The following is a 21,212-nucleotide window of genomic DNA, read 5'->3' as shown; positions in this document are numbered from 1 at the left end:
ATATGCATGAAGCACCCACAGAAAAACAAGAACAGGGAGCGAACCATCCCTGGGTGGCTGTCATATTGTAAGTGGGACCACAGTGAATAATCAACAAATAACTGATATCAGCATCTTTCAATGGCAGAGAAGGAGAGGGAACATGCTAGGGATGCCCTTTAGGAGAACCTGGTGAAGTGCAAATCTGTTACAATCCCATACAGATTAGGGGAAGGTGTAGCAACAGCTGTTGTCTTTACAAACCCAACCTAGTGAGCCCTTGTGTTGCAGAACTTACCCCAGATCTCCTCAAATTGTGGAAGTCTGCCAATAATTAATTGTATGTATTGATTTTTTAAAGATGCCATTTCAGACATAGCCTCTAACCATGCTCGGTAGGAGGGGACTCTATGTCAGTTTTCCAATTTCTTAAAATCATCCTCTTGGCAACCCCCTAGAGAGGTAGCCACCCATCGTATGAAGTGGGAGGGCACGTTTAGGGGGTCCCTCATAACCTGAAGAAGACCTAAGGGTGCCGTCAAGATGCCATGGACCAAGATCTTCGTTTTCATATAAGCCTATATTTGACTCCAGTAAATGTGTACATGTGGACAAGCCCATAAAATATACGCTATGTCATAATGTGGAGTGTTACATCTCCAGCAGCTGGAGTCAAGACTTAAGTTGGCTCTATGAAGTCTAGCAGGTGACCATTTCCTTCTATGAAGCATCTTAAAGGGGCCATACTTCAGCTGGATTCGTGCAGCCCTTTGTTATAATCAGAAAATTTAGCTTCCCAATCTTTTTCTCATAACTGAAAGTGCTCCTTCCAGAACTGATGTAACTTGTTAGATGTGGAGGTGAAGAATCAATCAAATGGAGTAGAGACGTGCTTTAGTGCCTTTGTAAGCTTTCCACCTCTGTACATAGTTGACTATGGGTGATTGAAGCAGTGCAGTATTAGGCTGGTAGAGGAGACTGTAAAGGGCATTGGATAATTGTATACATCTCCAGTGTTGAGTGCGGTAGTCCGTATTCCTACTGTAGTTCGGGAAATGTTTTCAGTCGAACGCCTATAGGCAAATCGTCAAGGTGTAGGATTTGTACCTGTCTCCGTAGTGCCCAGCTGATCTCGTCATTTGCTGTAACAATCGCCTCATTTCACCAGATCGGTGCTTTAAAATGGACATATGCTGTAGCGGTCGGTAAGTGACGTGTGCTGTCTTCTACACATAGTGGGAGGTTGAGATCACTGAATTTGAGAGTGCTAAATCACGTGGGCGGTTGTGTACTACGTCACCAGATCCCCCATGACCAAAAAGATATGAGTTTCCATTGTTACCCAGTGTGGGGTTTCTCGATGAGTCTTAATTATGTAAATCGATTGCAATAACCAGTGAACCAACCAGTGACTTTCCATGTGGGGCACAGAGCCCCCCTTTAGGAGTGGTAGAATATAGTTTAAAGCTCTCCGTAACATTGGTTTTGTGGCACCTCATACAAAATCGGAAATCAGTTATTGAATTCCTTCAACAGTGTGCGTGGGATCAATTGCGGGAGCACCCCAAAAGTTTCTTTGAAGCACAGAGCCATATTCATTTCAATTACCTTCACTTTTCCTCACAATGAAAGGTTCAAAGCGCTCCATTTCTGGAAATCCGCCTTCATTTTGTCTATCAAACAAAGGATTTTGTCATGTACCATTCCTTGTAGGCCCCTATTGAGAATTCCAAGGCAGTTCAGGTTTTCAGTCTTCCAATTTATTTTATAGCCTGAAAAACTCGAAAAGGGATCAATCAAGATAATCAGAGCAGTCGCTGATTTGAGAAGATGAGCCAAAGTAAGAACAATGTTAACTGCATAGTAAAATTCTTCGAGTTCCCCCACTGATGTCAGTACCTCTTTGATGCTGTCTGCCTAACATATAGCAATGACGGCTAGTGGTTCCATCATCTGTGAAGAGGAGATAGGCAGTAGAGTGTCCCCAGCCTCCATCCGCATTTTGGCTACTGGTCCAGAGGGATGTGGAGGCTAGGACATTCATAAGTCCCACTTTCGGGACAGTCTTGCCCCTCAGGACTAAGTGAGATGATAGAGGTTCCTCAGAGCTTTCAGGTCAATCACATGTTTGTTGATCTGAACCCATTCCAAGAGAGACACCAGTGATTCTTTCGTGATGTCCTCTGTCTATGGGCACCTTTGGGCTTATTCTCAATGTGACCCTTGGGGTAGCAGCGGCAGGCAGTCTCAAGGGCAGAAATAGTGGCAGGGGCAGCAGGGTTCTGTGAAAGAGAAAGCGCCACCCTCCCCGTCAAGCCAGAGAGATCAAGGTAGCGTCACATACCCCGTCAACAGTAAGGCAATACGAAGTCCCTCTACATCTGGGTAATGAGGGTGTAGAGACCAGTCCGAGTGGGGTCATCACAGCCCCTCAGAGCAGTCTTTCAGGCCCTGGTCCTGTCCCCTGGCAGCAATGGAAATGACCGCTTACCACCTGTAGCTGGGTGGGATGTCAGCAGTGGCTGCCGGCATGGCTCACTGGTGCCGGGGCGCGGGCAAGGGGGGAAGTGTGGAGAGGAGGGGACGTGGGCTGCAATGTGGATTAAAAAAAAATCACTGACCTTGGCGCTGCCGGGTCTCCTACTTCTGACTCCAGGAACAGGAAGCAGGCAGCCAGGCTCCGTCCCCTAAGCCAATCAAAATGCTGCAATGCAGCTTTGTGATTGGTCTGGGCGCCGTGACACGATGCTCAGCCAGGGGCCGGAGGGGAGGGCATGTTCTCCATGCAGGCTGCATTACAGCCTGCATGGAGAACAGGGAAGTGCGCATGACTGTTTTCGGCGGCCCGAGAGGGCCGACCAAACAGTCATTGCGCACTTAAGAATGGGCAAACCACTCCTCCCCTGCTTTGCAGCCCAGCCCCCTCATGCAAGCTGAAGGCAGCAGCAGGAGGACAAAATAAAATGATGATAACATTATGTTATCATTTTATTTTTTCCTTTCTTTTCCTGCTTGAAGGCAGTGCAGCAAAGCTCTTCCGCCCTAGCGGAGGAGCCGCCACTGGATGTCGGGCGGGCCGAGCTGCGGTACTCTGGGAGCCGGAAGGTCCCCAGTTGGCTGTAGCGGCAGCAGGACTTAGAGGCCACATGTTTCATTTGCTGCAGCCACTAAATTGCGGGTGCAAAGGTGCTTGGCCAAGCACCGTTGTAAGCCCAGGACCCAGCACCTCCTCGGGAGCCTCAGTGAAGTGAGGCACTTGTACCTCGTCGTCAAGCCACGCCCCCCATACTCGCTCTCCATGTAATCATCCATAACCGGTGTTGTTTATTCTTTTCACACCGTTCCCATAGTTTCATGCCTTCCTCTACCTTCATGCCCTTCATACTCTCTCCATGCTTGCCCGCAGGTCACTATGCACACTTCACATGTCCTTTTTCTGCTTATATCTCTCCAGATGCTGAATCTCTTTGTTGCTGTCATCATGGACAATTTTGAGTATCTAACTCGCGATTCATCCATCCTGGGTCCTCATCACCTTGACGAGTTTATTCGAGTTTGGGCAGAGTACGACCCTGCGGCCTGGTATGTAGAATATGTGCACTCAAGGTGTTGGTCCTGCACTGATAGAGGGTGGGCTAGAGGAGCACGGGTTTGAGGACCAAACAGTGCAGACAGCAGTATACATCGAAATCATGTCTGTAGCAGAGTAAACAGAGCTCTGGAGTTAAAGGGGATCATTTATACTGTGGAATGAGATTTGCTGGTCCCCCCAGTTGATAGAAGCCATGGCATCAGCCCACCTGGAGGTGCACTGTACAACTTCTTTGGACATCTCTGCCACCTTAGTGCGGATCACCTAGCTGTGGATTGCCTAGTAGGTGCCATCTTTAGAGTGCTTGCACAGAAACGTTTTTATTTAGAGAAAACTAATTACCAAAGCACAAGTTTGTTTTCTCATAACCAAAAACCTATGGCCCTGGTACACATGGAGTGTTCTTCCTTCTCATGGAGGCCATTCTGTAATTTCCATACTGGGTCCTCCAAACATCCCATGGTGGACACCAACACGGGTAACCGGTGACAATGTGGAGTGAACATCACTGTGACCCAGTGAGCCTTTGGTAGACGGGTCACCATGTCAGAGACTTAAAAAGGCGGAGCCGGCGGAGGCTCTGCCAGTGTAAACCTGGTGCTTTTTCCAATGCTAAATAGACCTGGGAAACTGCAAGTTTATTGGGCTGGGAGTTCCACCAATGTATGGTGGTGCACCCACTCTCTCAAACTCTAAATAAATGCCGAAGTCTCCTAACATTCTTAAGCAGCTGGCAATGGGACACAAAAGTTGAGAGAGTAAATCAAGTTGCTGCTCTACATATGTCTGATATCACCCTTCCATGATCCAGCCATCTCTCGAGGCATTTGCTGTGCAGTAACGATCTCCAATTTTTCCATTTCATTGACCTAGGACAACCATTTTAATCCACCTGCTCAGACCAAAGATGCAAAACGCTTGGCGTGCCGATCAACACTGAAATTCACAGTACACTGGTACAATGGTCTTGAGTAGCTGTGAAACATCCAGAAGGGGGATTCTGGATTTGTCTCATGACGAGGGCTCATGGAAAGTATGGTAGCTTGACCTGCATGGAAGCCCAAATCAAGCTTCAAGACAATCCCCCCGTCTTTGAGTGCAGACCCAGAAGAACACACCTGCCCAGCAAGTCATGTCACTATCAACAGATATAATCCCTTCAGTGTGAGACATTTCACTTTACTGTCATAGAAGGGAATGTTTAGGAAGTATCTATTAGGCATATAAAATGGGATGGAGGTGGGTCACTTAATGGCTGTAGCAAACGCCTGAAAGATCGGCTTTCTTGGCCCTCGGTAGCTGCCAGCCGTATTCTGTATGTAAATGCCGGTGGCAGCTACTGCACTCTTTATGCGGCTATCAACAGCTGGATTGGCACATCGCTGTCTGAGGATTGAGTCCGAAAAGTGTCCAGAGCTTGGTGGACAGCCAGTTGGAGAATCAGTGACTCTATGAAGGTGGTCCTAGGTATACCTAGCCCTAACTGCAGCTCCACATCCATGCACGCTGGCATTGGTCATCATTAGTTTAGGTAGGCAGAAAATAAATCAGTTGATGAGATTTGAGTGGCACATCCGCCATTACACCAACTGTTAATTTCCTGCAGAGACCATAATCCTGTTTTCATACACCCACAATGCTCACCTTGAATGTTGTATTAGGCGCTGGACCAGAGGATCTGTGTAACCGAAACCATGGCATTATGAAGATATAAGTACATTGTGGGGAGGCATAAAAGCCAAAGCTACTATTCATAATGCATTAGCAATATAATGAAAAAAACAGTAGCAATCTATTCAGCAGCCCATGGTCAAGATAACATCCTAAAGTTTAATTAAAAGTTGTGCATGATTAGAAACTGACTAACTGTCCATGGCCCTCAGGCAGGAAGGGGTTAGAAATAGGCCAGAACCTGACAGCAATGGAGCGAAGCAACTCTTAGGGCCTAGTTACGAGTCTGGCGGTCCTCGATCATCCTAAGGTTTAATAAAAAGCTGTGCGTGATTAGAAACTGACTAACTGTCTTTCGTCCTCAGGCTGGAAGGGGTTAGAAACAGACCAGAACCTGACAACAATGGAGCAGAGCAACTAATTACGAGTCTGGCGGTCCAAGGACTGCCAGACTTGTGGGGATGCAGCGGTGGCACTCCAGCCACTGCCGCACCAGTGGTCCAACTGCCCAATGACAACTTGGGCGGTTGGAACGCCATTGCACTGCTGCAACAGCAGGCAGTTCCCTGGTGGTGGTGCTGCAGTCCGGGGCTCAGTAAGATGCTGGTGGTGCAACTGCGGCACCACCATTCATATTACGAATTGTAGAACCACCAGCGGTGTCATGGAGGTCTCAACTTCATGAAAAGGTTGGCGGTCCTGGAACAAAGTAGGCCCTACAGGATCCCCTGTTGCCCAAGTGCATGGGGATCCATGTAAGGGGGCACAACATGTGCCCCCCCTGTGTGCACTTCCCCCAGTTCCTGCACGACATTGACTTTACAGTCCATATTGTGCAGGAACTGATTTTGGCGTTCCTATTGTGGTGCCCATTTTCAGAGGCACTGCCGTGGGAGCACCAAAGAAAGCCTGCCAGACGCACAAGTGTTTGGAGGTGCAAGAGCGGGCTGCCGGCGTGACGGTCCGCTCCCGCACCGTCAAACTCATAATCATGCCCCTATTGTATTTTCCTGCCTGGTAATCTCTAGTTTCCAATCCTCTAACGTTGCTTCCTCTCTCGCTTGATAAACTAACGACGCAGGCTTCATGCCACCCCCTCATCATCACTCCTGTACAGGTTGAGAGGCATAGTCAGGACTGCTGCAGACACCTCAAGTAGGCAATAAGGGATGCTTAGGAGGCCCTTCCCCTTAAGGGATTTAGACAGAAGTCTACCATTGCTTGACAGGCTACATCACTTCCACAGCTGGATGAGGAAGGATTTCAACCTAACCCTGACCGTAGGACTGCCCCAAAAAACCTGACATGGCTCTTATTCTTGAATGCTTCAAGAAGCAGCTTCTCCATCTTATCTCCCGAAATAGTTTGGCCCAGTGAAAATATGCCGAGAAGGCTTTTGTCCTCTGCTCACTTCCAATCCCTGAGATGGAAATATCTCTCAGCCACCACATTGGCTTCTGATGCCAGTGTGGTTAGTTACTCAAAAGAAACCTGAGGTAACATGCATCTTGTCTAAGAGTCTAAACCGGTCAAACGTTGCTAAAAATACTCTCCTTGCCTGAAGGGCAGTAGGCAGAGATGAAAAACCTTGAACCAAAGGCTGGGAAGCATACATTTTTCTCCCTAAATGCAAGGCACTGTCGAGCACTGTGCAACACTCATTTAGGAGAAAGTGGCTTCACTCACTCGTCATTCCACTGCACTAGGGCAGATCAGTTTGTACCAAAGAGAAGTACGTTTTGGGATATGTGGACGTCTTGAACAACAAGAACCCAAAATGTTGTTGCAATTTGTTATATTATTGAAAATTCTTGCTTTCTTCTTTTGTACAACACAATCCATCCATCTCCAGCACCTCTCAAATGGCCACTATGTCCCTTGGACAAAGTCTTGGTAAAACAGGTATGTGGGCCTGCTGCTTCATTTGTGGTTGAAGGTGATGTTGGGGTAAGGAGCTCTCGCACCGCTCTTTGCACAAGTGAACCGGTGCTGCTGCACCTTTCATAACTTCATCAGTGCATACAAGAGGTGATTAGAAGCCGCAGGACCACGAGGGACGAATGCATCATTGCCATCTTAAATGCCAAGGTTTCCGACCAATAAGAGCGTATGAGTCACCGGTCCTTACGATCTCCCACTGGTCATTTATAGTCAATGACATATGTCCTGGCTGTGGGCCATTGGTGTGTCTCTCAATTAAATAATACAGATTTTGGCTCAAATGTGAACAAATATGCGTTGCATGAACACTAATGTTTTTTTTTAAAGTGCACCCTGCAGGTGACTGATTAACTTAGTTCTATAAACGCCATGCAGTCTCCCTCAATGTTCATATTTTTCATAATTATACAGTTATATTGAATATTTCCAGAAGAAAATAAGTGATATTCTTGCTTGTGATGCCTGAAAACTTTGTTGTGCAATTCATACAGGGTAGTACAACGACGAGTGAATGTTTTTCCTTTATTCGTCATGTGGCCTACCGCTTTTGTTTGTCCTCTCATTGTATGTTTTTCTTTAAAGTGGTTTATAATTTAAAAAAAAGATGTAATCAGATCTCTCCAATGTTGCTGCCAGTGTCTGTAGAACGTGTCCCTCTGCTTTATCGCTTCCTCAGCACCTTTGGTTTGCTTCTCGGAAGTGGTTCACAAACATCCTGTGAAATAGCAGACACAGTGACATTCAAGGAGTAGCCGTTCTGGTGCAATGTGACATCTTCCAAGCTCTAAAAGTTTCCGTAGTTAACCATGGCTGCTGTAGCACAGCCTGCTTGGCTACAATGTTATGAGCTCATAACATGCTGACTTTCTAGAACAGAGCAAGAAACCCTACTTTTTAAGACAAACTTACATAGAATGGATTTTAAGGCATAACAGTGGATTATTCCAAGATAGGAAAATGTTAACCTTCGCCCAGCACATGCGCATCATTGTTTTTGGAAAGTTTAGATCATCTTTAAAACTGTTGAAAATGTTATTTTATGTTTCTCAGAATTTTCCATAATGTGCCATCGTTTTGTTCCTTTGGTATAAGGCTGTGGCGCAGGGGATGATGGCTGGAATGTGAGGGCGAGAAATGTTTTACCTAATTATAAAGTATCTTCTTCCTTAACTGTTAATACACTGATAATCAGACTCAATTCTCGAGTTTAATAATATCGCGAAGTAGACATCCCAAGTCAAAAATCTCCATTAACTAAAATAATGAATAACTAATATAAAGAGTTCACAAAATAGACTGTATTTACATTTGAGTAAATGCAGGTTTGAACCGAATTGAGATTTAAAGCTTTAAGGCAAAGGGATTATGAAGCAATCTGTAAGGGCCAGGAGACATGGGTTGTGGTAAGATTAATGTGAATTTATACCTGCACCCTTGAAAAATATCAGGCATTTTCACTCTTTAATTTTGCAACTCGATATTATTAAATTCGAGATTAGGCCAATGTTGTTGCCTTTTCATGGTCTTCACATCCTCATGGTATGAGGTTGAGAGGAGCACTCATCATTTTGGGGGCTAAAGTTTACTAGTTTATTTCCATTATGGTGGCGGCCATATTTGTTGGGGGGATGAGTGCTGTGTTGGGTTGGGTTGTTCCTTGTTTTGTTACACCCTGTACTGTTCTCTTTCCAGTTACCGGATTCATTATAAGGATATGTACAGTCTCTTACGCTTCATTGCTCCGCCTCTGGGCTTGGGAAAGCAGTGCCCGCCTAGGGTGGCCTACAAGGTTTGGCATTTCAAGAGTATAGCCCAGCTCTTTGTATGCAAGCTGGGAATGAACTGCCAATGGAATCATTGGCTAGCTTGCGCCTGAGTGCGAATGAGATGCACATACTCCCTCGACCTGCGCCCCCTTTCCAATTCCCTGCCCCGCTTACAGGGCATAGGCACTGCTTATGAGACTGAAGCCTTTGACCTTCGATTCAGGTATTTGCTTCCTGTATACAAGAAATGCAGTTCTTTTGAAATAAACATTAAATCATTTGCGTGTACAAAGGCATTGACCTTTCTTTCCAGAGTTGCAGAGTTATGAGTTATATATCTTGCATACAGTGCCTTTCTGCAAATGAGAAGTTTGTATGGGCTAGAAGAGCAGATGAAAAATTCGTAGAGGTCTCTTCCTATAGAGAATGTCATTGGAGTATCATCCATTGGGCTCACTTTCTGTATGTAATGGTTTCCTATGGGCTGAGATTCTCAAACACATATTTCTCTCTCTCTCTCTTTCTTTTTCACTCTTTCTTTCTGCAGCAGAATGCTCACACAGGTTTTGTGTAAAAATCATAATATCTTGGTCGACATATCGACCTTTAGAATTATCTACTTTACAATACAAATTAACACTATATTGTCAAAGTAAACAGATGTGGAGTTAACAATACTAAATCTATACTTTCCTACAGTGCTTACCTTGACAATAGATATTGTGGTAGTTGATTTAGAGTATTTGATAATTGTGTAGCTTGATATTTTCGACCACAATATTGTGCCCCTAAAACCTTCTATTCCTGCAGAAGATGTTTTTTTTCCACGGCTTCTCTCACTGATGACGATAGATTTACTCGAACTTAGTGTGTCATTGGAGTTCTCTCCTTGGCAAAGAGTGAGTTGGTAGGGGACAAACGAGCCCTTCCTGCAGAGAACAGTTGACTATGGCTTAGCTGTGTTGTTCATAGAGTTTGCTCCCTGCAGACAATATGTCTCCATTGTCCTGGCAATGTGCTTAGAGCAGCTCTCTTCAAGGAGATATTGAGTTCCCAATGACCTGGACCTGCCCTAAGAGCATCAGTCCCACAGATGTGCGGTTTCTATTGACCTGTGCATGACCCTAAAGGTCTTGCTGCAGATACCGGATTTCCATGAACCATGGCATGTCCTTAAAGCTTTTATCTTACAGACGTTCTATTGACCTGAGCATGTCCTTAAAGCACTCTTCCTGCAGATAGTAGGTTTCTGTTAGCCTGAAGATGCAACTAGAGCTATATTCCTGCTGATGGTAATTTTCTAGGAGCCCGGGAATGTTCTATAGAGGTCTCTTCCTACAAACGACAGATTTCTAATGGCCTGGACAGTTGTTAAAACTGCTGTTAGTGTTATTGGCCCGGACATGTTCTTTCTTCCCTCAAACTATGGGGTTTGAAGAGCTGTGGACCTGCTAACAGGTCTCTCTTCACTGAGTGGTTCTCCATGATTGGTGATTAAACCATTTCCTTTCAGTTGTTCAGCATATATTGTCTTTTAATGTATTCGCTGCTTTACCAGGCTGGCGGCCGGATCACTGACACAATATCAGAATCAACAGTATTGTGTTACAAAAATATTGTGTCAAAAATATTGTTTACAAAAATATCGCTTCCCTATTCTAATAAATAGTAAGTACCTTCTTCGCTTTCGTCATCTTCACCTTCTTCTTTCTCTCCTGCACCTTCTTCTGCTTCACTGCCTTCACCTTCATCCTCTCCATCCTTTCATTTTTTTCTCCTTTTCTTCACTGCTTCTCATTCTTTCTCTTCTTCGCCTTCTTCAACGTCTTTACCATCCTAACCTTTGGATACGCTATCCGATTTTTCTCTTTCTCCCTCTCCATAGTCACCTTTAGCATTGCCCCTCTCTGTCTCACTTTCTTTCTCCTCAGTCTTCTTCCACTCATTTCCTTTTCCCTCTTGCTCTATTTATACCTCTCGTCACTCAACTTATTTCCCTTGCTGCCTCCCTCTTTCGTGTCTTGCTTCTCCTTTCTCATCTTGTTCACCTTCACCACATCATTCTCTGCCATCTTTACTTACCATATCTACAAACCTCTGCTTCTCTTTCAATTTCTTCTACTTTTATTGTATGAGTTTGGAAATGGATGCCAAAACAGGCTTCATGGGATACAGTCATAGGAAACCAAACACAAGAAGAAAGTTAACACAAAACAAACCATGGCCTCTGGAGACTGCCTTCTTTATTTTCATCAACTTTGAAACTGATAGTAAGGCCCTGTTTGTTACTGTCTGCTCAGCATCTTACCCCTCCCTTATTGTTTCTGTCTAGCTTTGGGTCTAACTAGCTGTTCTCCCACCATAGCTTGAGACCAGTCTACATTTTCCTGTTTATGTATTTATGGATTCGTTTCATAATGCACTAGCATGTGACAAGCCGGGTAGAAGTATACATAATAAGTTATTATGCTGTTCATGTTGTTTAGGCCTCCACTGTGGTATAATAGTTTATGGAAGTGTAAAGTGAGGTAAGCTGGGTAACTGAATTAGCGTTGATAGAGTATAGGAGAAAAGTCTGATCTCTAATTCATGACAGCAAACATTAACCCTTAGAGGAAAGAAAGATTCTGAGATTTACTGCAAACACGTCATACTATGCCCCAGGAAGTCCTCGTTATACCAGAAGCAAACACTTGAATCAGAGAACACTTCCAGTTGCATAATTCTGCCTCATGCCATTTCTTGCCTTCCCTTTCCCAAAAGCATGATAAAATAATGCTTGACATGAGTGTTTGAAAAAGGAAAAAGAAAACTCCTTCTCTGCCAACCTTTCCATCCCAAGCTGGTTATGTGAGCCCGCATTGACCTGCAAAAAAGGGATGAAGGAGAAGGAACTGCTGCCGCAATACCATCACCACATTTTCCTTTATGGGTGTTTTTTTGTGAAATGCAAAAAAAGATGAATTAACCATAATTTGTTTTCTTGTCTGCTTTCCCCCTTTCCCACTCCTGCTCTCTTTTTGTGCGTATGTGTGTGGATGGATGTGGTCTTTTCTGTCTGCCTACCCACTTGCCTCCATCCCCTACGGTACCACAGCGGGCGAATCGGGTACAGTGACATGCAGGAGATGTTGCGGCACATGTCCCCTCCTCTAGGCCTGGGGAAGAAATGCCCTGCCAGAGTGGCCTATAAGGTAGACCTTCCCCTCTCCTTTGGCTCAGCCTCCCCCTCTTCAATTGTTTCTCGGCTACTAACAGGGGCTTCCTCTGTCCAGTGGTGTACCTTGTCTCCGTGGTTGTCCTTAGTGCTTTTTCTCTTTCTTCTGGTGCTTCTATACCTTCCCCAGTGAGTCTCAATATTTTGGTGGTTGAAGTGATTTGCACTTTTGTTGTTTTAATGTTTCCTTGGTGCAGTACTGTACATCCGACTATTTTGTTGACTGTCCTCCAGTCCTTGTGTCTCAATGTCCCTTTTATATGGTGCTAAGTGATAACAGCAAAGCCTTTGTGACACTACTTTTCTATTGCTGATCCACGGTAATTTCTCTATGCCTTTGAGCCTACCAGGTCACGTATATGTGTATGCCTCTGTTTTTGTTTACTCACACTATTAGCTCAGAGTATGATGCAAGCTTTGTGCTGCATAGATATTCTAATTACACAAGAGGTAGGAGACAATGCTCTGCCCCACACAGATTACAGTGACACACGCCAAACAGAGAACATTGCTTATTCAATGTGTTTATTTAAAATTACATTGCAAAGGATCTCCACGGATCCTCCTTGCAACTTCAACAAACACCAGCATTTGACTACAGCCTATGAAATACAGAATAATCCACAGTTTGCAAAGGAAAAATAAGTTCTTCTAAAGGTGAAAACTAACAATGGCAGAACCAACATTACATAATCATGCCATTAAATGCATCCAGAGTTGTTCTGCACATTTGTTGTCAGAAAAAAGGTTTTATTTGGTTCTTCTTGTCCCGTAATAAAGATGGCCAGCCAAGCAAAACAGTGGTCAAATGTTGAGCTCTCCATAGGCATAATTTAGGAGTACAATCTTCTACTGTGACATTATTTCAAGCCCCTAACCAAATCCAACAAGGAGGCCACCTGCCCGCAAATGTATTACAAAAAAAAATCTGTGTCTAAATGAAAATGTGGAAAGCCCATTTTAGAACCTTCACAAAATATAAGTACAATTTTATAACATCTCACAGTGTTTAAAATCATGATTAAAATTTCATTCATGAATTTTACTTTTTTAACAACCCATATAGATTCATTAAGAGAATGTCTTCTATAATAGTGTCAGTTTCCTTCAATGCTAAAGTAAATCATGCTTGAGGCCCTCTACATACATTTCCTGCAGATAAAGCTTTATATATGTCTGCACGTGTCTTCAGTGACCATCGGTAATTTACCCCAAAATCTAGTTTACAGAGTTTACATCGAGACAAGTCATAGACCTGCTAAGTAGGTGAATGGAAGCTCTTGTCACCTATACTGCTTTCAGTAACTTAAATCATATATAAATATACGAATAGAGGGAGATCTCTGATCCTCGGAGTTTGCAGAAACTATTGTCACAGAGCTACAGTTCAGAAGGAGAGACCTATCTTCTTGCCCCACAGAGCTCACAGGCGCACAGCCTGACTTACACATACATTAGAGGTGACACACGTATTGGCTTTCTTTTCTCACTACGTCTGTTATTTATTTTTTTATCACAGATTAAGCAGGCAGTGTTGTTTTTCAGATTGTCTTTTTATGTAGCAATGTCCTTTATGTGCTGCTGATTGTGGAAATAGGTGTGTGACTGCATGCAGGTGTGTGTGCTTCATCCAGGGTGTGCCAGTGTTGGAATCCATAGCGCTGTGCATATGCACACTTGGGGCCTCATTTATGAGGCCGTGCGTCACTTTTACGCCGCCGGTGCGTCACTTTTTGCGACGCACCAGCAGCGTAAAAAATGTGCCTTGTTGCCCCATATTTACAAAGTGACGCATCTAGGTAGATGCGTCACTTTGTAAACCCCTGCGCTATATTATACCCGCGCCAGGTATAATGTATGCAGGGGGGGTGTTCTGACGCAAGAAAAGGTCCTAGAAGTGACGCAGTGAAATCTATAAGATTTCACTGCGCCACTTGTAGGACGCAAATGCGTCAATTTCTTACACCTGCCTCACAGCAGGCGTAAGACTGACGCAGGCCCTTTCACATGGGGCTTGCCCCATGTGAAAGGACACATTGCTGGAGTTGCGTCACTTTTGTGACACACTCCAGCAATGCGTCATTTTTGTGCCATACAGATACGTCAGAAATACTGACGTATCGGTAACTCCTTGCGCCATGATGCGTCATACTGTAAATATGACGCATCATTGGTGACGCAAGGAGGGCGCAGTGAAAAGTGATGCATCGCTGTTTTCACGCAGCGATGCGTCACTTTTCATAAATGAGGCCCCTGATGTCTGGTTTCTGTAATTGCGTGTGGTGTGTCAGGAGGAGTAGTATATGTGCTCCAACCAGCCTCAGGGAAGGAAACCTCTGCCCTTTCCATCCTCCTGGTGGTCAATAATACACACTCACTTGAGGATGCAACTTTAGCTCAGAGTTAAAATCCGACAGTATTTACCAGGTCGAATGTATTGATTTAAGTCTTTCTACCTCATCATGCCTCAAAGATTAAGATTTTAAGACAACATTTTGGCAAACAAATGCTGCACTATTTCTAACAGAAGTCTTAAAATGTTTGTTGACTAAAGATACATTTATATATGAGAATCACAGATTCGGTCAACAAGGAGGTCTCCCACCAATGTAATATTATTAAACGTTGCAAAGCAAAGGCAAGACACACAAATACATATTAATCTATAAATAGGTGTTAAAGGGCATTTCATGGTTTCATGAAAGTAAGGGAGCACACAGGTGGCAGGGACCACGAGAAATGAAGAGTAGCTTCAGTTATAACGAGAATGTAAGCTTTTCCAGCTAAGCAAACAAATCAACATTTTCTCGTGTCAACCGACAGCCACGATGTGAAAGAGAGGCTTTAAGCATCATATGCAATCATTTCCACAGTAATCACGAGCAGTTAAACATGTCTGTAGCAGTTGCAGTTACACTAAGATAATGGTTTTCTTCGACAATATTTTACTCCCTACTCTTGGAAGCTGGTAGTGACTTGATGTTTATTGGGTAGACTTTTAATTCCCATTTCCAGTGGAAATATTTCTAGGGGAGTAATATTGAACTACTGCCATTTCAGAATTTTTAGCATCTATAGTTTTTTAAGCTAGCAATTCACTTTTAAAATGTGCTGTCAAATCCCCCATCAGATTAAATAGCATACAGCCACATGCATCAAGCTAAAAACCGGTCGCAAACGGGCAGATTCTCAGAATCTGCCCCTTTGCGACCGGTATTTTGCATTTGGGATGCAGCATCCCAAATGCAAAAATCGCAATTTAAGGAATCGCAAAAGCGAACATTGATGCATGTCCCTGATAGTGTTGCTGATGCCACTACTCTGGCAATATTAGTGGTACAGTTGGGGGGGGGGGGTAAGAAGCAGTGTTCTTAGACAGGTCCAGCACATATTTTTAAGGGAGAACTTGTAGTAACCGCTTGATATTGAAGCTCCCATCTGTGACCTATTATGCCTTCAAACAATAGCAAAAATGTTGTTCTACCAAAACTAAAGACCCCTTACACATAGCTACTCTACATTTGTTCTATGGTATTTTTTAAAAATAGCGATTAAATGGCAAATGTATGCCTGAATAAAATAATATACAGTCTGCAGTTTGTAAACTTTTGGCCGAAAAATAAGTGCTTGAAATGAAAAACTTTTAGTTTATAATGAATTTGCTTTTAACCTCTGAAAAAGGGCTAAAAAGTCGGAATTGCTTTCCATGAATAAATCCAAATTTTGGAATCCCTAATTATTCTAGGGCTGACATTAAAACAGTTTATTTTGCTTTCCTAAAAGAATTTTGTTGACAAACGATCATGTCATTTTAGAAGTGATGGTCAAAATCAGATGTTTGTCTAAAGTACTAACTATATTTCTAGCAAATTGTTTTCAACATGACGATCCCCATCAAAGAAGAGAACTAGATGCAGGAAAACCATACACTCCTAACGTTTAGTAGATTATAAAGTTTGCCACATGATCATCTTCACCCTACGTCGCTCATTGACTCCCTGCTATTAGGGGTTTACCCCAGGATTAAGGTGGTGGAGAGTTGCAAGAGCAAATCTAACTCTCGGCCTTGCATATATATTTGACAATTCGCCAACTTTACAATTTCCAAAATTCAAAACAAATCAGTGCAGACAAAAAGGCGACAACAGGAAAACTCTGCCTTGTGAGGGCAGTGGGCGACTGACACTGGTTATTACCCGTGCAATTGACAGGACATTTCATAGCAGGGAACCAGCAGTGGACATCTGTTGAGCAGCAGCATCTTTTACCCACTGCGGCCCTGAGCGGCAGTGAATTAAACCCATCCTCTGGCAGTCTGTGCACTTCTACTTGCAAGGGTATGGCGCTTGGGGGAGATTGAAATTCGCCTGCAGCGAAGTCAGTAAAACTCGCTTGCTTTCGTGAAGGGCAATGTTTATGTCTTCGCAACGTCCTGAAAACAAGTAAAAATAAGTCCATGCACATTTGCAGGGAGGGAGAGCCACACTAATATTAGGGTTATAAGAAAAGTGCTGTACACAGCAAGAAAAACGTATAAATCATAGCTCAAAATTCAAGATGTATAATGTAAGAAAATAGAAAGAAACATAGTGACTCTAATAAAAAGAAAGTGTGAGACTTAACAAAATCTGAAAAGTGAAAGAAAGAACGTGGAAACAGACGTGCTAAGACCAGTGCTTCATCTGAGCTAGTGGGTGCGGGTGGGGCCCACTAGTACTCATTTACAGAAACACTGTGAGGACTTAGCTGCCTTTTTTGCGTCCAAAGTGTCCAATATCTACTCCAGCTTTGCACCAATGGCATATACTCCAGACAATATGGAGAGTGAAAAAGAGGGGGCTAAGGAAGCAGATCTAAACCTATCTGGAGGTCTTAAAGCCTTCCCGCCATTAGATCTGGCTAGTGTGGATAGTCTCCTTGGCAACCTTAAATCGGGCTCTCCGCTGGATGCTGCACCTCCGGCAGTCCTTAAACAGGTATCAGGGACGGTATGCCCAGTGATAATGCAGGTCATTAATGCGTCCCTGGCCTCAGGGGTAGTGCCCCCCAACAGGAAGAAGGCTAAGGTCAGAGGCCTTCTAAAAAAGCCTAGTTTGGACCCTGAAGACCTGGCCAATTATAGGCCTATTTCGTTACTACCGGGTATCAGCAAAATAGCTGAAAAACATGTGAACCAGGTTCTTTCTTCTTTTATTGAATCCACTGGTGCACTACATTCCACCCAGACAGGGTTTAGAGCAAAGCAAGGAACAGAGACAGCTCTGGTGGCGGTAGTGGAGGCAGTTAGAGGTATTGTGGATGCAGGAGGCTGTGCTGCGGTGGTCCTGTTGGACCTCAGCGCAGCCTTCGATACTGTGAACCACTCTCTCTTGCTGCACCGGCTGCATCTCACAGGGGTCTCCGGATTGGCCTTCAAATGGCTCCACTCCTTCCTATCGGACAGATGCTTCTCTGTTTTCGAGGGAGAGGTGTCATCCAGCCAGCTGCAATTGAATCACGGCGTTCCCCAGGGATCATCCTTCAGCCCCACGCTGTTTAATATTTACATGAGACCTTTGGCTGAGGTGGTACTTCCCTGGGGAATCCAACTTGTTACTTACGCCGACGACACGCAGCTGGTTGTTTCTTTGGTGAGGGACAATGCTTTAGATCAGGGGATCAATAATTTGACCCCGTGTCTCACCAAAGTCCTGGAATGGATGACCTCTTCCTTTTTAAAGTTGAATGGGGCCAAAACGGACATCATGCTTCTGGGCTATAAAGGCCCAATTAACTTTGACCCCTGGTGGCCGTATTGTCTGGGACCCCCTCCGGTACCTAAGACCCAAATAAAAAGCCTGGGATTTGGTTGGACTCCTCGCTAGGATTTCAATACCAGGCTAAGAAGGTGGCCGCGACCTGTTATGGATTGCTGAGAGTCTTAAAAAAAAGTCCTAGATCTCCTTCCATTTGAAGCTAGACGAATGCTTGTCCAGTCGTTGATCTTGTCGCGGCTGGACTATGCAAATGCCGTCTACATGGGGGCCCCAGTTGGTACCATAAAAATTCTGCAATCTGTGCAGAATTGTACAGCTCGGCTGCTCATGAAAGTCCCCAAACGATGTTCGGCTAAGGCCTCACTTCGATCGCTTCACTAGCTACCCATCCAGGAAAGGATTATGTTTAAAACCTTATGTTTGGCGCATAAGTCCATCCATAATGCTGGCCCGTCCATTTTTGATCCCCTGTTTCGTCGCCATCAATCAGTGAGATCTTTAAGATCCAACCAGCGTAATTTGCTGGTAGTACCCAGGGTGAAGCTGGTCCGAATGGGTGGCCGCCGGCTCTCTGTTCAAGCAGCCAAAGGATGGAACAAACTCCCAGACAACATCAGGCATGAATCCAACCATCTAGCCTTCAGGAAGCGATTAAAGACATTTTTGTTCCAATAGTGTCTTTCTATGTCCTCTGGTCTTACAGCGCTGGGATGCTCGAGAGTAGCCATGCGCTATATAAGAGGGTATTCATTCATTCATGGGGGCCATCACTTATTTTTCCTCATCAGACTTTCCCCAGGGCAAAAGAGAGAAACACATAATAGAGTGAAAGAAATAGGACCAAAAAGTGGGGTAAAACTGTGACAAGGGAGAAAGCAGGGATCATAAAGAACCTGCAAGAGTGAGATAAAGAGTCAGGGAATGTCTGGTGGTGGATGAAAGAAACATGGTGTGGAATTAAGTCTATGTAGCCTTTGTATTCGATACTCTCAGTATTCATAGTGCTGACCAGGAGCTTCTGAACAAACCTTTAGGCCCCTACACTTATTGTTGTACCAATTTCAGCATGGGAGAAGGTCCAGGTGGCATCAAGATGTATTAAAGAGTGCAATGGATGTTAGAATACTAAAGCTGAAAGACAGAAAAGGACTTGACAGCATAGACAAATTGTACTCATTATGAAAAATGCAGAAGTACTGCAGTGGGTGGAAAGGCACATGTTCGAGGCATGTGAACTGTAGATCACATGCTTTGCATACTCCTGTCATCTAGAGTTAGGTCCGGATGTTTGCAAGTTGTTTTTCTTTGAAGAAGTCTTACTTTTAAAACATGTTTTATTAGTGCATGATATCAAAATTACATGTATCAAAATGCATACTTCAGTAGCAATTTTAACACTTGCACAAAAAAAAGCATATATCAAAACATCTATTTCTTAGCTAGATGTCCCAGTAATCAGAAAAGAGAAAAAATATAAATTAAGATCATCATGCACAGTTTTGTTGATTTATCCCCACCCACTACCTCCCCTTCCCTCCCGTCAGGAGTTGTACAAGGTCTCTTATGTTTGGTTTAAAGATAATTTAGATAAACAAAAAGGTAAAATTAGTGGTAGAGCCTCCCCAAAGTCTGAGTCCTCTAGCTTTCGAGCCATCTAGTCAGTGTCTTCCAAATTTTCAAACCTTTTGTACGGGCCCGTAATCCTCTTTTTTCGTAAATAGCTTTTTCAAAATTATAATTAGTCAGCAGACGAGACAGCCATTGGTGAAAACCCGGGGTAGTTGGATCTAGCCAGGCAGATGCCAGGCATAATCGCAGTACTTCCATACTTATAAAAAACAATTTTTCTACTGGCTTCCCTTGCAGTTCCTAGTCCACCCCAAGTCCAATCAGGGATGGAGAGAAAGATCACTCCAAAGCACCTCTTTAAAAAAGGTTGAGATCGCTTGTTTTAAATTACTTAGAGCGTTCCAGGAAGCAAACATATGATTTAGATCCGCCTGGTAAAGTGAGCATATCGCTGTCCCCCATTTTGCAATCTTCTTTGGAGTATAATGGAGTGAAAAGCTGGATTTGTAGTACTGGGCCTGGAGACGGGCCGGAATTAGCAAACTTTGCCCTAACTCTGTTGAGTAGAAAAATAGGTCTTCGAGATTCCTATTTCTTCTTTCCACTTTATTGCTCTTACCGCCATATCTTCCGGCATTAATGAATTAAAAGAATTATAAACAACTCCAGTAGGTAATGGTTTGCTCTTTCTCAGATTATCTATAATATGGTTATTAGCAAAGCCAATCGGTCCACCACCTTTTTTACTCTAAAATCGCATATTTTGAAATATTTGTAGAAATCTCTCTGATCTAATTTGTACCTCTCCTTGAGATTTTCAACAGAAACTATATCCGTTAAAGAGTAAAACTCACCAAGTTTGGATAGGCCTTTTTCCTGCCTCTTTCTAACTATAGTGTCTTTAAAAATTTCCAGCAGATTGGGATTATTACAGATCGGTGATAATAATTCAGACGGCCTAATCCCAGCATTTTACGAACTGATGTCATAATTCTATATCCACCGGCCAGCGTCGTATTGCGTACCTTCTTATAGTGTTAATCGTTCAGAAATCTCCAAACCCATCCCCATGCGTCTTTGCCCATTATAAATTCAATAGGTGTCGGTATATCTTCTTGAGTTTGAAAAATACATTTATTAGTCATAAAGCAAGGTATCAATACACAATACATGAAAAAGTGAAGGGTAACTAAAGCAAGGGCAAAAGAAAACAAAAATAATCAGGAAAAATATTGCAGTAAAGTCAATGACATAAAATAATCATGGGCATAAAGGTTAAATATAGGTAATATAATGGTTACACACATGTTCAGGTAAGAGTATATACATAGCAAGTAATAATGAAGAAAAGAAGAAATGCGAAGGGTATTCAAGGGGGTTTGGGGACTTCTTGCTGAATAGGCTGTGGACGAAATGAACGATGAGCACAATTATCTAGATATAATGTAATAGGAAGCCATAATTCTGCCCGTTTCGCAGCCATGTAAATAGGGAAAACAAAAGTTGTGTCCAGCCTATGGTTATGACAAACATTGAACCACCATGCTTTGAGGGAGATGCTAGATGAGGCCTTCCAGTTGACGGTAATCTGCTGAAACGCAACAGCTAACAATAAGTCAACAATACGAACATCAAGTTCAGTGTCCTCCCAACAGGACGAGAGGCTTCCTAGGAAAATGTGAGCAGGAGAGAAGGGAATGCGAGTATTGAAAATTACATTG

General features: G+C 43.6%; 1 protein-coding gene across 1 annotated transcript in view; it reads left to right on the top strand.

The window, feature by feature from the left end:
- The window catches only part of CACNA1B (calcium voltage-gated channel subunit alpha1 B), a 1,091,759-nt gene that overhangs the window by 966,247 nt on the left and 104,300 nt on the right, over positions 1-21,212 (top strand). The window contains exons 37-38 of the mRNA XM_086921120.1: positions 3,434-3,561; positions 12,047-12,143. Of these exons, the coding sequence (XP_086777246.1) occupies positions 3,434-3,561; positions 12,047-12,143 (225 nt within the window). The remainder of the gene's footprint in view (positions 1-3,433; positions 3,562-12,046; positions 12,144-21,212) is intronic.

The sequence above is a fragment of the Lissotriton vulgaris genome, chromosome 5, assembly GCF_964263255.1.
Source record: "Lissotriton vulgaris chromosome 5, aLisVul1.2, whole genome shotgun sequence".
NCBI classification, from domain to species: domain Eukaryota; kingdom Metazoa; phylum Chordata; class Amphibia; order Caudata; family Salamandridae; genus Lissotriton; species Lissotriton vulgaris.
The sequence above is the reverse complement of the archived record's forward strand: the minus strand, read 5'-3'. Positions and strand labels throughout refer to the sequence as shown.